The sequence below is a fragment of the Ochotona curzoniae genome, unplaced genomic scaffold, assembly GCF_017591425.1.
Source record: "Ochotona curzoniae isolate NIBS_2020 unplaced genomic scaffold, NIBS_Ocur_1.0 contig_2723, whole genome shotgun sequence".
NCBI lineage: Eukaryota > Metazoa > Chordata > Mammalia > Lagomorpha > Ochotonidae > Ochotona > Ochotona curzoniae.
The window spans coordinates 4,577,146-4,592,969 of NW_024465573.1; the positions used below are offsets into that span (position 1 = coordinate 4,577,146).

Below are 15,824 nucleotides of genomic sequence, written 5' to 3' on the forward strand. Positions count from 1 at the left end.
GTGCCATTTCCAAAAGGAGAGAACATGGCATGAGAAGGGAGGAGGTAACGCAGCTGCTCTGTTTTTAGCTGTGCTCTCTTAGGCAAGTCCCTGCCCCTCTCCGGCCTTGTTTGAAGCAGGACTAGATCAGAAAGGACCAGCGATGCCTATGGAGCACACGCAGCCTGCAGACTTGCTCTGTTTACCCACCGTGTGTTAATTGCCAGTAATAAATGAGTGGGCAATGTCACCTGGCAGTCTAGATTCAGACTTTTTCTGTACCGATGAAATGAGGATGACGAAGCTGAGTGACAGCTGCCCAGGGTCAACAAAGCCTTCTCTGCCCAGCTCCCTGCTGCTCCTCTGTCTTGCCCTGTGCTTGCTTCTCTCATTGCCTGCAAAGCCACTAGAGTAGAAGCTCTGAAGGACTACTCTGCAAAATGCTATGATTTTTTTTTTTCATGACAGGAATCCAGCAAGCCTATGAAGGATGGAACTGAAAGTTTGCTGGAAGCCGAGGGTACGCCTGGATGAGCAACCTTCAAGCTCAAGGCTACACCAGTCGTGACACAATCCATCTATCTGCAGAGACCTTGTTTTTACATGGAGGTTCTCAGAAACACACCAAAGGACCCCTCTATGTTAATACACAGCTAAGCCCAAGCAGCTGTCTGAGTTGTTGCCATCTGTAGGAGACTAGAGAAGATGAGGTGCTCCAAGCTTTTCTTCTAGATGGTTCACTGTCCCTGTGTGGGAATCTTTAGGCAATTCCTGAACCATCCAGGGCACAGTTTCACCCTCGCCTTTGGGACAATATCTGAGAGGATGCACAGAAATAGCATCAATTGCTCATTCCTGCCAATGAAGTGGCTGCTCTTGGGCCCTGTGACCTTTCCTCGGTGGGGTGATGACCTCTTGAGTGGTCTGTCTGAACCGGATTCTCTGCTACAGCTTAACTAGCTCCAGGCTTTGGTATCATTTGCAAGTTCTCTACCTCATGACACAGCCACATTTGGTCCCCACAGAATACTCAGGTGGTTCAAGATGAGCATGAACCGAGTTAAAGGGCAGAGTCCAGTATACAAAGAGAAGAGTCAGGGAGATACCATTTGAGCAATCGTGGTCCCATCACTATGTAATTGCTCTAATATGAAGAGTTTGGAGCTGCAGATTTGAAGTCCCTGTTAGTCACTGCCTCATCTGTCGTGGGATGACTGTGTCTCCTTTATCATCCTGAGAGTCAGGGGAAGACACAGAGAATCCATGGTAGACAGCATCCAGTAGGGATAAAAAAGAATCCTACCTACAGATCAACCACAGCAGAAATCACCTGCTACTTCTTGGCCTCAGGCTTTTTTCTGAATAAACCTACATGAACTCAATGTGTCCCATCACTCAGGGCTGTTTTCCTCAGTGTTTCTCACATCCGGGAGGGGAAAATCTTTCATTGTTGCTTCCTGAATAGGAAACCCCATTAGATGCTCTATGTCAGAAATCTATACCTGATTATATCACAATGAATGAAATTGAGAAAAATGACAGTACTATTTACAGCTGCCATATTTGGTTATGGGTGATAAGGAACAAGGCAAAGCTGTGGGAAAAATTCCCAGAGATGCAAGTTATAAAACACAGAACATCACACAAACAAGGACTAAGACATAAACACAGCTCCGCCAGAAACCTATCAGCCACGTTGGCAAGGCAACATCTGATTCCACTTGTGATTGACTGACGCCAACCAGAAGAGCAAGGAGTGGGCAGACATCTGAGATCTGAATCTGGGCTTACACAGCCTTGGCATGAGCAGAGCCCCATACTGTTCTGATGATGCCAAGAAGTGTGCTCCTTGCAAAAGTCTGAATGCCTACCCCCCACTTTTTTTTTGGCTGCTTTAGATTCCTTCCCAAAGGGCATCTGAATTACTGGTGCTTGCAGAAAATCAGGTGTCATATGCCATTGGTATCTCTTCCAAATAATAGATTTTCCTGAACTTAAAGGATGCATGATGGTGGTGCTTTTTCTTCAGAACTCCAAGTACTTCACTATGTTTTCTTGATTTCGATACCCAGTTTTCCATACTGACAGATGGAAGAATGGGACCCAGGGAGGGTAAGTGCCTCTCTCAAATCATTGGTGATGGCTTCGATTTCTCTGCTGCTCATTCGTCAAGCTGTGCCACAGGCATGCCATGCTCTCCCTCATTCCAACGGCAGCTGCACCACATCTTCCTCTCTTTTCAATATTTGCAACCTGTTCCAATCAACTCTCTAATTAATCCCAGACCTTGTCCCCAGTGCCAGCAGAATCTCAACCCTCTCTATCTCAGCCCCTCTAAGTCCTCTTAAACATTATTTATCTAAATCCATCATCATTTATTGTAACTCTGCTGTGTTTATAGGCATTTGTATTGATTTACACATGCGTCTGTTGACTGCATGTTGGGTCAATTCCTTCTGGTAAATACAACCACTTCAGAGACAGATAAGTGGTTTTAATAGATGGCTTGTGCCCCAAATGTCTAGGACAGGTCAAGACCAGCTGATGAAACTGACAATTAGATGGCAGCACGTTAGAACCATAGCTCTTGACTTTTAACTTGCTCTGCAGACTGACCACATCAGAGCCAGCAGCCTTGGTGCTCTCTGATGTGGGGGAGTCCCAAAGTGTTACTCACCAAACTCATATTCTTGGCGTGCTGGCATCCTCTACATAACAGCAGTGGGCTGCCCATGGAGCCATGAAGTGGCATTAAACTCCCCTCACATGGAAATAATTCCTTTTGTGTTGGGAAAAAAAACCTAGAAATTTGCTGATCCTTCACTCCATGGGTACCACAAGAGATGACACTACAATAGAGTATGAATCTGACTTCTTTCCCAGAATCTGAAGCCAAAGATATGGAGACACTGAAGTCTAAAAATGCAAGGCAGCAAGTGAATTCAAACATAGACCCTGAAGCCAGATGGCCCAGGATCAAATCCCAGCTGTATTATTTACACGTCTGTGACCCTGAGCAAATCACTTAACCTCTAGGTCATAATTTCCTCTTCTGTAACACAGGGGGTAATAATAAAACCTGCCTTGCAGAGTTGTTTTGAGAATTAAGTGAGCTAACACATAGTAAGGGCTGGATTTACATTTATTTCCATTTGGCTAGCAGTAGCCCTATGTGAAGTGGGAGGGAGTAGATGGTTTGTTAGCAGAGAAAGCTTTCATTTATGCTGATGCCTTCCTCAATGGACAAGAAATACTATTTTCTTTCCTATGGTGACACATGCTAAAGATGCTTGGGGAGGGAACACCATCTGCCTGCAGCCACTTTGTGTAACTCCTAGAGTTCCTGTGGGCTGTAATGCATGAATGATGTGGTTTCCCTCAGGACTATCCAAGGAAGCAATTATGGCAACACCAAGTTTCCTTCTGGAGGGGATAGCTCTTGGAAACCAGTGGCTCTACTTCAGCCTTCCCCAAGAAGTCACTGACAGTGCGCCAGATGTATAGCAGGTTCTTCCAGATCCTTGTAAGGGCCACATGCTCTCCTCACCATTTCCTGAAATGCATACTAATGTTATCAACTGTCTTCCTTCCCTATGCTCCAACCCTTCCCTCTCAAGGTCAATGACAAAGGCTTGTCATATCCTCTAGAGACTTCTGACATCATTAGAGCTAAGCAGCAATTTGTAGAGAGGTTTCTTATTACACATTCAACTCTCAGCAGTGGTCAGTGGTCAACAAAATCTCTCCATGACTGGGGATGTAAGAGAACACCATTTCTCCATGATTGCTTCTAGGAGAGGCAAAAAGAGGTGGTTTCCTCTGAAATTCATGGAATAGCTTGCCTCCGTGTGTCTGTAATGGTTTGTTTGGCTGATATTTTAGGTTAGCACTGCTGAGTCCAAGAAGAAACAGGGAAGCAAGCAATTAATTTCTCTTCACATAAAACACCCAGATGAGTCTGTGGTCAATATAACTCATATGTCAGCCCATCTGTTTTCATTTGACTCATTGGAAGCCTGGGGTAAGTAGACTAAATTCTAATCCTAGCACTGACTTTCTCTAGCTGAGTGACCCTAGGCCAGTCACTCAACCTAATGGATGCCATTTTCTGCCTCCATAAAATTAAATACCACAATCCACATGAAGGGAGAATATGAGGATCGCTGAAATGTTGATAAGGCACCACTAACTTCTTAAGACAGAATCAATTGACAAATAACCAATATTAAAATGATTATCCATTCAGGGATCCATATTTCTATTAGAGGGGCTATCATCTTACTCGGCTTTAAGGAACAGAACCCTATTCATTTTCTACTTTTTTATAACAAAGTATTAAGCAGCATTAGAAATGATTCACTGGCTCACTAAGCATTGTTCTCCATTTTCCTAGACAGTTTTTCTGAAATAAAACAGACCTTCTTGAAAAATGGGTAATAGATCCAGTAAATGCCATGCATTAATATAATGCTGGCATTTATTTCTCTCTTTTTAATCACTGTCTGATTTTTTTTTTTGTGACTACTACTCCTAAGAGAGGAGACTTTAGCTGAGAGTTAAAAAGAGGAAAAGAACCAAACACAAAATTTTCCCATTCATTCATCAAAGGTGGAGCTGAACATTAGAGGGGAAAGTGGTAGGTTCACATTTTCCAGGGAGTCTCAGGAGTTCTGACTGCTTGGGATCCCCCATAGGGTCATAGATAAGAGTACCCACAGATTGGAAACGACCCTCCCTTTTTTTAAATACAGACTTCTTTTTTAAAAAAGATTTATTTATTTTTATTACAAAGTCAGACATACAGAGAGGAGGAGAGATAGAGAGGAAGATCTTTAGTCCGATGATTCACTCCCCAAGTGAGTGCAATGGCCAGTGCTGTGCTGATCCTAAGCCAGGAGCCAGGAACTTCCTCCAGGTTTCCCACGCGGGTGCAGGGTCCCAAAGCTTTGGGCTGTCCTCAACTACTTTCCTAGGCCATAAGCAGGGAGCTGGAAGGGAAGTGGAGCTGCCAGGATCAGAACCAGCGTCCATATGTGAACCTGGCATGTTCAAGGTGAGGACTTTAGGTGCTAGGCCACGGCGCCAGGCCCTGGAAAGAATCTTAAAAGGTCATCTAACACCTGGTCTTGACACTGAGAGAAATGCATGTGCTACATGATCAAATAGGTACTTGGAAGTGTGCAAGACCTGGGGACAGAAAACTCAGCTTCAACAGCTCCTGCCCCTCTGGGAGGCCTTTCTTTCTCCTGTTGCAATGATTAGGCTCATGGATTTTAAAATAAAATGGGAATCATACTCCCTGCCTTTGGTAGTACTGCTGTGTTAAACCAGACCCTGAGTGTGAACAACTTTCATCAGTGAAAAGGTACTTGCCAACAAACAAGTATCTTGGACATATACCCCACCTCTCTAAAGTTGCCCACATGGAATGGTTTAGATGGCATTCATCCACTGGGGTTGCACGTGCCAAATACTGAATCCCAGGTTAGTTTTCTGGCACACTCTGATGCTGTCTTGCTACAACATTTAGGGCATGCTTGAAGAATACAAACTTATTTCAGTATTAGTTTGAGGAAAACATCATTAGGCAAACTGCTGTAGAAGCAAAAACAAAACAAAACAAAAAACTAAATAGTCTGCAATGTAAGATGTAAGTGTTCTTATATGTTTTTCTCCCCTTTACTTAATACACAGTCTTTTGAGGACTCACAGAACACTCAACTGCAATGCCCTTGGTGTTACAGTATTATAGTGTTATGCAAAACGGTGAACTTTTCTGTAAGAATCGAGTTGATTTGCCAAAGAAAGAAAGTGACTCTTGAGCTTCAGATGCCTTGCCACTTGACTTCCATTCTTGGAACACCAGAGATATCCCAGATTCCAAAGGCCCAGGCCACATACAAATGACCTGGGTACTCATTCAGCACCAGCCAAGGCTTCTGACAGCTTCCCAGGTCGAAAACTATGTGGTAAATGGATGTATAGACACCCGGAGGGAGACAGCATTGAGTTTAGGTGGCATCTGTGGCCAGGCCTACGCAGTTATCTCTAGGCTGCCTGACAGATCTGCCTTCCCTCTCTTTTTGTTCTTAAGACCAATGTGAGTTAGGGCCAGAAAGGAAGAATACAAGTTTATATCATTGATCCCATGCCCTGATCTTGCAGAGCCACATAGCAGAAACCCAGGTTCCTGGAGCTCAGGGCTACTTACCCAAAAGCCACAAAGGAAGGAATGGTGCTCACTGCCCAAAGGTCACTAATGTTTTGGGCCTTTCATTCCTTCTTTCCCTGCCTGCCTCCCTCCTTCTTTCCCTCCTACACTCCTTCTCTTCCCTCCCCTTCTTTACTTCCTTTACCTTCCCTTTCCATAAATACTATATTGGTACAATTAACACACTTTCCACATCAAAAATCATATCATAAAACATGCATAGTATTCTCCTTAATGCATCTCTCACTGGGGTCTACTCAGAGAGAGATAAAGATTTTTTTTTTAATGGACAGATGAACAACAACAAAAAAAGCCCATGGGCCACACAGAATAGGGAGTAAACAGAGTCAAGCATCCCTCGTACATTGGTCTCAGGGATGTCTGAGCAGAAACTAAGGCTGCTGTGAGATTGGGATACAGGAAAATATCCCATCACAGACTCTCAAAGAGCCATGTTAATGAAAAAGCCCGGATAATCTTAGAATTGTCTTTAGACTTCAGAAACACACTTGCTATCATTTGGTTATTTGGGAGATTTGGCAATGGTTCTTCATTAGGCAACCACACTTGGTGTTTGTTATTTTCACTCTCATGCACACAGGTTTGATTGCCACTAGATGCTCACCTTTTGGTAACCAGTACTCATCAGCAAGGTAATCTTACAGACACAGAATTCAGAGCGTCTACATCCTTACAGTTTTTAAAATGAGATTAAATTAACCATATTTTGGCACACAGATAGCTAGCAAATAGAGAAAGTCAACTAAATAATAAACATCTGATATTGAATTTTAACCTGTTTACATCCTCACTATTACATTAAGTGATCACTTTTCTATGTCATTTTAGATTTCAGCCTTCCTGTTGAACTCGCCAGTCTGCCCTTTAGCCTCACATCTGCTGCAATAACTTCCTTTGTTTCAGGTACAGCTAAGCGTGCTTCCAGTCTGCTCTCATCCAAGCTCCTTTGGTTTTGTCAGTTCAGGATGGTTCCCTCCTGAGCAGACTTTCTGAGACTTTTGAAGCAACGTGCCTCACACCCAGAATGCACTCAATAAATATTTGTTGAATAAATGCACAAACTGTCAGTTCTGCTCAGTGCAAGCTGCTCATGCCAGCACTTATTTTTTATTCCATTTGGCCCTCTGTTATAAATCAGATCTGAGCAGCCAGGTGGCATACTGGTGCCTCCGTGTGGAGGCCAGAGGAGGAGAGGAATCCTCACCAGTCTGAGGAACTGCCTCACTTGGGGCTTTTCCAGGAAAACAGAACCAAGAGGAGATGTACTGACCAACCAATCTATTCATTGGTTGGAACTGGCTCACAGGACTGTGGCAGCCCAGCTGGTCAGTTAGGCAGGCTGGAAGGCTGCAAACATAGGCAGTGCGGTTTATGTGTTAGTATTCAGGCAGAATTTCTTTTTCAGAAAAAAAACAAACCTGTTTCTTTTAGGGCCTCCAACTAATTGGATGCCCATTTCCATTACACAGCATCATTTCCTTTCTTCAAAACCTACTCGCTATATTGTAGTGAGGACTATCTGGCCCACCAGCAGGATAAGGCCTATGAAATCCCTCTATCAAAGTAACCTCAGGAGGGACTCCAATTGCAATAAATCAACAGCAAGCTACATTTTACGTTGATAATTTTTTATGGCCCATGAATGATACTATAAACATCCAAATAACCACTGGCAGAAGAAAAAGGTTCCTGACCCTTGCTAGATTTAATTACATTTGCAAAATGTCTTCGCAATGACACCTAGACTAATGGGGGTGGGGGAAAAGAGAGACAGTCCAGCCAAACTGACACATAAATCATTTAAATTTTTTAAAAATTTTTTGTTGGAAAGGCAGATATACAGAGAAGAGGAGAGACAGAGAGGAAGATCTTCCATCCACTGATTCATTCCCTAAGTGGCCACAATGGCCAGAGCTGTGCCGATCTGAAGCCAGGAGCCCATAGCCTCTTCCATGTGGGTGCAGGGTCCCACTGGTTTGGGCCGTCCTCAACTACTTTCCCAGACCACAAGCAGGGAGCTGGATGGGAAGCAGGGCTGCTGGGATTAGAACTTGCACCCACATGGGATCCTGGTGTGTGTAAGGCAAGGACTTTAGCTGCTAGGCTACCAGGTAAGGACTGACACATAAATCTTAACATACTAGGAACCAATATTGTCATGGTTTGTGAGTGACAGGAAACAGTCAACAGTCCAACTTGGGATGCCCAACATGTCAGGGACTTGGGTTTAATTCTGATTGTATGTGATGGGGTAGCTAAGATGCATACATCCACAGGTGACTTGGGGTTATAGGTGTCTCTCCCATGAGCTATGGGTCACCAGCAGGGCTCTTCTTGCATCTGTGTTAATCATGATATCAAGGCCAGAGCAAGTGTCACAGCTATAACAGGCTGTAAGGAATGATTTGGAGAATGGTTATGTATCCATTCCTTTAAGATGGCTCCTCAGGGACGCCATGTTGGTGGGTGGAATCCAGGTGAGTCTGCTTGTAGGCATGTCTGAATCTCCTAGCCACATGGCTGTGACTGGGGGAATCCATGCTGGGTCAGGCTTCCTGCTGGGGATCCTAACTCCCTGTCCACTGCTGCTAAGTGGTGGGCAAATCCTGAGCTTGTGGGTGGCCAGAGCACCAATGGTGCTGGCTTCATCTACCAACTGCCTGGCAATGAGCCCTGGAGATATTTCATCGTGGTTGGAGTGGTGAGACTAGCAGTAATTCAGAACTGTTGAGCTATTAAAACCTCTTGAGCAGGACCCTTACAGCATGCCCCACGTCGGGAACCATGGGGTGGTGTTGGGTGGCTGTCCTCCATCCCAGGGATCAGAGGCATTTAGGAGGCTGGGTGTGATTTCTCCCCTCATCGCTCCCCTTCCTCAAGAGACAGGAAGGAAGAAAAGAGAACGTGGAAATGGTAATCTCACCCACCTTCCTGCAGCCCTTGACCCTTATCACCTTAACCAACTGTAAAAATCATGAAAAATAAAAATAATTACCACAAAAAAAGATGTCTCCTCAGGGTTCAGTGTGTGCATTTGGAAACTCAAGAAATAATGCTGGCCTAGGAAGCTCTGATAGGTACAGCAATGCCAAGAACCCTGTCCCTGGGTGAGAAAGCTTAGCATCCAAGCCCAGCTCTGCATTAGCCCAAAGTCCAACTTTGGTCTTCTTCTCTGCAATTTGCCAAATACAAAATCTGCCCTCTTTCCCCAAACAACACTCCAGAGAACCAAATAAACAAGGATTGGAGCAGTGCTTTACAGGACTAGGATTCATAGATTACATACACCAGAGTGGAAGGAGGCGACCACAGAGAACCCAGGCAGGAATCACATATTCCAGGGTGAAGCCCTGCTCCTGTACTTGTTAGCATGTGGACCATGTCTAGTTTTTAAACTGGTTGCATCTTGGGGCTATTTCATTGTATTACAGGGAGTTAGCTACCACATATGTTGTCAGCATCCTGTATGAGAACGCTGGTTTTAGTGCCAGCTGCTCAGCTTCTCTGATGGAGCTCTCTGCTAACGTGCCTGGGAAGCAGTAGAAGATGGCCCAGATTCATGCAGATACATTAATGACAGTGCTGGCTGCCACCAGTTCGTTACACTTCTGTCTGTCTTAGGCTGGGGACTTTGCAATTGAGATGCTGCATCTTCTTTCTCAAGCTGGGAGAGGAACACCAAGACTGGCACAGCACAGGACAGCACTTATCTAGCAGCCTAGCCAGTTGCCTGGAGAAACGTGAGCAGCAGTCCCTGAGACGCGGACAGCTGCCAAGGCCAAGAGACAGGCCAAGGCTGCCAAGGCAGCCGTTCTGGGCAGGCCTGTGGGTGAACTCTTGGTTCCCCACCCCATTGGGCTGTTTCATGGTATCAGATCATGAACTGGGATCTGAAGTATAAACACTGAGAGTGACTAATTACCAGAGCACTGGGAAATTCCACGTGAAGCTGTGCACTGGCAGCCAGTTTGGATGAAAAGAGGAAAAAAACATTCTTTCGATCTAGTAAGGTAAATCAGGTAAAGGTGGCTCCTGCTTTATGGTGTAATGATGGTCCACTGGATGAATCAGAAACCTCCAGAGTTATTCTTCCCTGCACCCACCTGCAGCCAACATGCTTGAAGGTCATTCTCTGTTTCCTATTTGGTGTTCTTGCAAACTTAGTGGATCTGCAGTCTACCCATCCTGACCAGAGGACTCTCAGTTTAGCCAGATTATCCACACTGATGTCACCAGGGCCATCCAGAGAGGAAGTCTGCACTGTTGCATCAGAGGCACACACCTGCACCTGGGAGCTGGTGAGCTCCTTGAGGATTCCTGGGTGACTTAGCGCCCCCCAGAGGAAGTTGACTGACAACTGGAGGCCAATTACCGGCAAAATACACACACACCAAACATGGAACCATCACCCTTGGCCACTTCTGTTCAGTCAGGCACTAGTAATAATTGGAAAGCCCACAGTGTGATTTTTCTCCCCATCATCCCTCCTGTTTGCAAGTTCCTGCAGCTGATGGGGGGAAAAAATAGCCCAGTACATTTGCATTTAAGTCTTGAATCTAAATATTTCTGTGAGTCATTCATTATTACCATATAACTCCATGTTTGCATGCAAATAACCGTAATGACATAAATGCTTATAAAATAAGTCTCTTACCATATGAACTCGGTAAAGAATGCTAATTCCCAAAGTCATGAATGGCTTAGAGAAATCAATCACTTTCTCCCGCTCAGCTGTGATGGTGAGGCCTGCCACAGCCAGATCCGCTTTCTGAAAGAAGCAGAGAGAGCTGGTCAGTGGGGTGCCCACGTGAGACAGGCATGGGGACTCATGACCAGAGGCTGTCCAGGCGGAGCAGCTCAGGGAGTGATGCCTCAGACCCAGCACATCTCAGATTTGGAAAACTGCTCACAGACATGGATAATGAAACAATAACCCAGGCTTATTTTTGATTAGACCATTCTGAATAGATATAGAATTCTGAAGCCAAGGACCACCACTAGAGACAGATCCTGGCTGTAGAAGGGTGGGATCCTGGGAGAGGAGAAATGGCAGGTAGGTGGACTCCTGCATCAGTAAAATGTCACAAAGTACCTAAGGTGTATAAGGCAGTTTGGTGGAGGGCAGAGATGACAATAGGTAAAAGTGCTGGAAGTACAGGGACTAGAAACAGTTTAATGCAATCACATTTGTCTGAGAGTAAGGAAATGGAGACTGAGAATGTGAACATAGAGACAATCAGCACAAAGCCTATCCCGACCCGAGCAGGGGCTGGAACTAAGCCCCCCTTGTGGGGCTCAGGGGCAAAGCGGTCACCAAGTCAATAAGATGGTAACTAACAATCAAGGTCACTGAGTTACCTGTGGTGAGCAAGATGGCGGCCAAGGACAGAGCCCTGGGCGTGAACCAGGGCAGGGGTCACGTTGTTTCAAAGACTGATTGGCCAGGGCCATTTCACTCACCTACCCTGGCCTATGGGAGGTGGCTTCCGCAGTTATGCTCCTAGTAATTGGCTCCTAGTTTCTCCCCTCCTGGAATTCCTGAAATTCCTGGCCTGAGGCTATTCCTTACCCTATATAAGAAACTGAATTTCCCCAATAAATTGGAACTGCTTAGACAGAACCCTTGTCTGTCTGTTTGTCTCTCGCAGTCTGGGAGGCTCACGCTCTCGGGCAACGGGGTGCTAGATGAATCTGTGGGGGAGACCCTGCATTCCCTGGCACCACTGGCCACTTACGCTGTTGTCCAGCTCAGAATGCAGGTGCCATAGCAGGACCATGAGAAAGGTCTGGCCCCTTTAATGCAAAATAATGACACTTTGTTCTGAAGAGGCTCTTTCCTTACTCTTCCAGATTATGTCTCAAGTACCCTCTTTGAATGAATATTTGGCCTGAATTAAGCCCTCCTGGAAAGGAGATATCATTGAATTCCTCAGTACTCTTCACTGTTGGGAAGTTTTTTCTAACTTGAGTCCTTGCTGTTGGAAGCAAGCCCACTCCTGCTCGTCTGCTCTAGCACACCTGGGGCACTGGGAAAGTCCTGAGCTAGCACTTAGTTCAACTTCAGATTCTGGACTACCTAAACTAACCAACCTAGGCCAGACACGTGCCTTCTCCAGCCCTCTCCACAAACCAGAGAAGAGAGAGAGAAAGTTCAACAGTGTTAGGTCTTTTTCAGTGATTTTCTAACAGTGCTTCTCAAAATGCAGTCTGAGCCGCCTGCCTATAAATCACCTACTAAACAGGTGAAATAGAAATTCCTGAATCTCACCCCAGAACCCCACCTCTTACGGGAGGAGGCAGAAATTCATACATATAACAAGTTGCCTGTTTGAGTCAACCTAATGCTAAGATTTAAAAATCACTTTTACAATCTAGGCATTATACTTCAGAATGGCCCCCAAAGTTACATTCTAGGCTCCTTTAATTCCTTCTTCTAGGGCTAGTAGATCTATTGATGGAAAAAATTAAGAAAGAAATGAGGAATGGTGAGATGTTCTACATGGCACCAACATGTCACTCTCTGTCTCTCTCTGTCTCTCTCTCTTTCATACACACACATGCAAACTTCTCAAACCACCACAAAGAAAATAGGGAGGTGTACATACTGGCCACCATTTCACACAAATGACAATTTATGATTTGTACATGAGAAAAAAAATTTATTGGCAAAGCTACGCATCTTCTGCATCTCCACTCCAGTTTTCCACTCTCAATCTGCGTTCCAGCCACTAAATCAGTCACATGACCCAGCAAAGCTTAATAAACTCGGGACCTCACAAAGTGAGGCATCTTTAAAAGATCCTGATGTGCAAATGGAAGAGATCCTTAATAAAAAATGGAAAATGCAAACGATTCATTCTGGTTTCTCCAGGGGAGTGCTGATTACCGCCATCAAGTGAATCATCCCTGGGATGACAGAGTGGGGTTTGATTACAAGCTTGTTAGCACCTCCATTCGGGGGAACTCGTTAGAGGATTGCTTGGGTCTTTTGCAACCTCAGCTCTTCAATGTCAGTGACACTGACTTGAGCGCACCTTGCCAGTTTAAAGCAACAGGAATCAGTCACAAAGGCCCTGCAGGTGCAATGCCTGTCCTGACTGATGCCCAAGACTTGAGAAGAGGAAGCAAGAGGGAAAAGAGTTGGTATGGATACATTGAAGATTAAGAACAGGAAAACCGGTACAATGGGCAAGAGCTAAACACAACATCTAGTACTTTCTCCAAACCAACGAACCAAGGTAGATGTGTCTGTCTTCAAGCTTCATTTGCACCCTCCCAGCTGTCCTCCAAAAAGGGTAAACTTTGAATTAGAATTTTAAAAAGCATTTCACAAGTCTGCAGAAGTTGGCTGACAATTGACGTTATACCAAACAATTCCATATGTCCCCACAAAGAGCAGTGTAGGTGTGGACCACAGTCTGTATTCTGTACCATCGGAGCTGTTTTCTAAATACAGGTGGTAGAACAGCCATACACAGGGACATGGCTAGTCTGTCTGTTCACCAACAGACACTTCCCAGAGCTGGGACTGCGGGAAAACTGCCAACTCATCATCACCCCCTGCCTTGCCTGCCATTGTCCCCAGTCACCAGTGAGTTGGGAGCAGAGGAGGCAGGGAAGGATTGGGGAGAGGGCAGTGAGAAGCCATCAGAAACGGTGGCGGTTTTGTGGTGGTGTTTTTAATGTTTAATTGACTCAGTATAGAAGAGTGATTATGTACCTCAGCTCCATTGCACCCTGGGGTATCAGCACAATCAGATCATGCCAAAAGATGCGCCTTCATTTCCTTTTACCTTAGTTAAAAAGACATTCCGCTCCAAAGCAGCTTTCAGACGAGGAGATAATGCTCCATGAAACCAAACCCATAAAGAAAGGGGCTGGCACGGCAGAAATGAAAACACCAGGGATTGCTGGCATAGGAGGCCCAGAGTACAGGGAGTGTGGGCCTAATTAAGGCCCAATCGGGATCTCTTGTTCCCCTTGATGTTTGTCTGGCTACTTGAACCCCATCATCCCTGGGGAAAAAAAGGGTAGTGGACAAGACATCAGAAGAGCGGCTCCTATTGCAGCGGGGCCCCATATTCACTATGACCTCAGGTCAGTTCCTCCTGTCTCAGGAACGCTCTCCTCAACTGTAAAATGAGAGGGCTCAACCCAGTGCTCTTTAAGTTCTTTCCCACGCTGTAAAACCCCATGCTCAGCTTTGACAGGCTGCAAGAGGTCTAGTGTAATTTGATGGACCCCCGACTTTGCTTGGTGGTCAGCAGATTCTGGGGGTGGGGGAGGGATGTGGAGGTGATGACAGTTTACTAGACTTGTCAGAAAACAGCAGAGCTCCAGGGGGTCTAGGCATGGATATTTTACTTTTAGGGATGAAAAAGTCAGGCAGGTGCAACCCCACCTAGATAGGGTGGGTCTCAACCTGAAACCAAGCAGCTGGAAAACCAGGAAACATCAGGAGCCCCAGGGCCTCCCAGAGCCTCAGGGATGGTTCTGCTGAAGAGAGAGAAGCACCAGGGAAGGGGAGGTGGAAGGGCCGCACACTCCCAGGTGTATAAATACATCCCTCCCCAAGAAACACCTTGCACTTCACCCTGGTTTCGATAGAAAGCGTTCTTTGAAGAGCTTTGTGCTGAGCCTCTGAGAGGTCCCGTCTTTCATCTCCTGGATGTTTGTGCAATCTACAAGGAGGACAGGCGGGAGCCAGCCTGGAGGTGACTTCCAAAACACACTCTCTGTTGCTGCATGGAGTTTAAGAGGGGTCACATAGTCATCACCAGCCCTATCAAAGCCAAAGACTTGGCGCAGCCACCACTCTTCCCCTGGGACTTGAAGGGCTGGCTAAGAGGAAAGTAGCGTGTTCTCACTAGGGCTCTGGTCCCACAGTGGTCACTGAGAGCCCCAAGGGAGGGGTCTGAGGGCAGCAGCAGGTTCCAGTCATTTAGAAGTGGACTAAGCCTTCCCCTGTCTCCCTAGCTTATCTTTCAGACAGCCACTGACCCTTTCGAACAAAATTCCCTCCCACTCCTTAAGCAGTGACTCCTCTACCTGGCTGTCCTCCGTAACACACTGCAAGGTAACGGGATGATACTGCTTTGGCCTTACCTTCTCATCCAACCCCCTGCTAATGCATATGGGAAGAGTAGCAGAAGATGGCTGGAGTGTTTGGACCCTTGTACCATATGGAAGATTCAGATAAAGCTCCAGGCTCTCTGGCTTTAGCCCAGCCCAGCCCAGCCCTGGCTACGGTGGTTATCTAGGAGTGGAACAGCAAATGGAAAATCTCTCTGTCTGTCTCCTTCTAAATTTAGAACACTTTCAAAATAAATAAGCATTAAAGAAAAAACCCCTCCCAGCTCTGGTTGGCTCTTCCAAAAACAGGGTGGGCAGTAGTAATCTCACCTGCCTCCCAGAATGGTTGAGAAGGAGAAAGAGCCCATGTCTGCGAATGCAGTGAATGGGCCTTGGTCCACAAGCATTTACTATTGGGGTGACAAGGGCAGTGACAATGGCAATAATATGAAGATGATGATGATGACAATAATGATGATGATAATGGTGATGATGAACCTGACCTTGGTGATAATCTCACTAAGGGCTTCTGCTGACAGAT

The 15,824-nt window shown here is 45.7% G+C and overlaps 1 protein-coding gene across 1 annotated transcript in view; it reads right to left on the bottom strand.

Moving 5' to 3' along the window:
* GRIK4 (glutamate ionotropic receptor kainate type subunit 4) overlaps positions 1-15,824 on the bottom strand; it is a 297,510-nt gene that overhangs the window by 31,384 nt on the left and 250,302 nt on the right. The window contains exon 13 of the mRNA XM_040976817.1: positions 10,866-10,979. Coding sequence (XP_040832751.1) covers positions 10,866-10,979 — 114 coding nt within the window. The remainder of the gene's footprint in view (positions 1-10,865; positions 10,980-15,824) is intronic.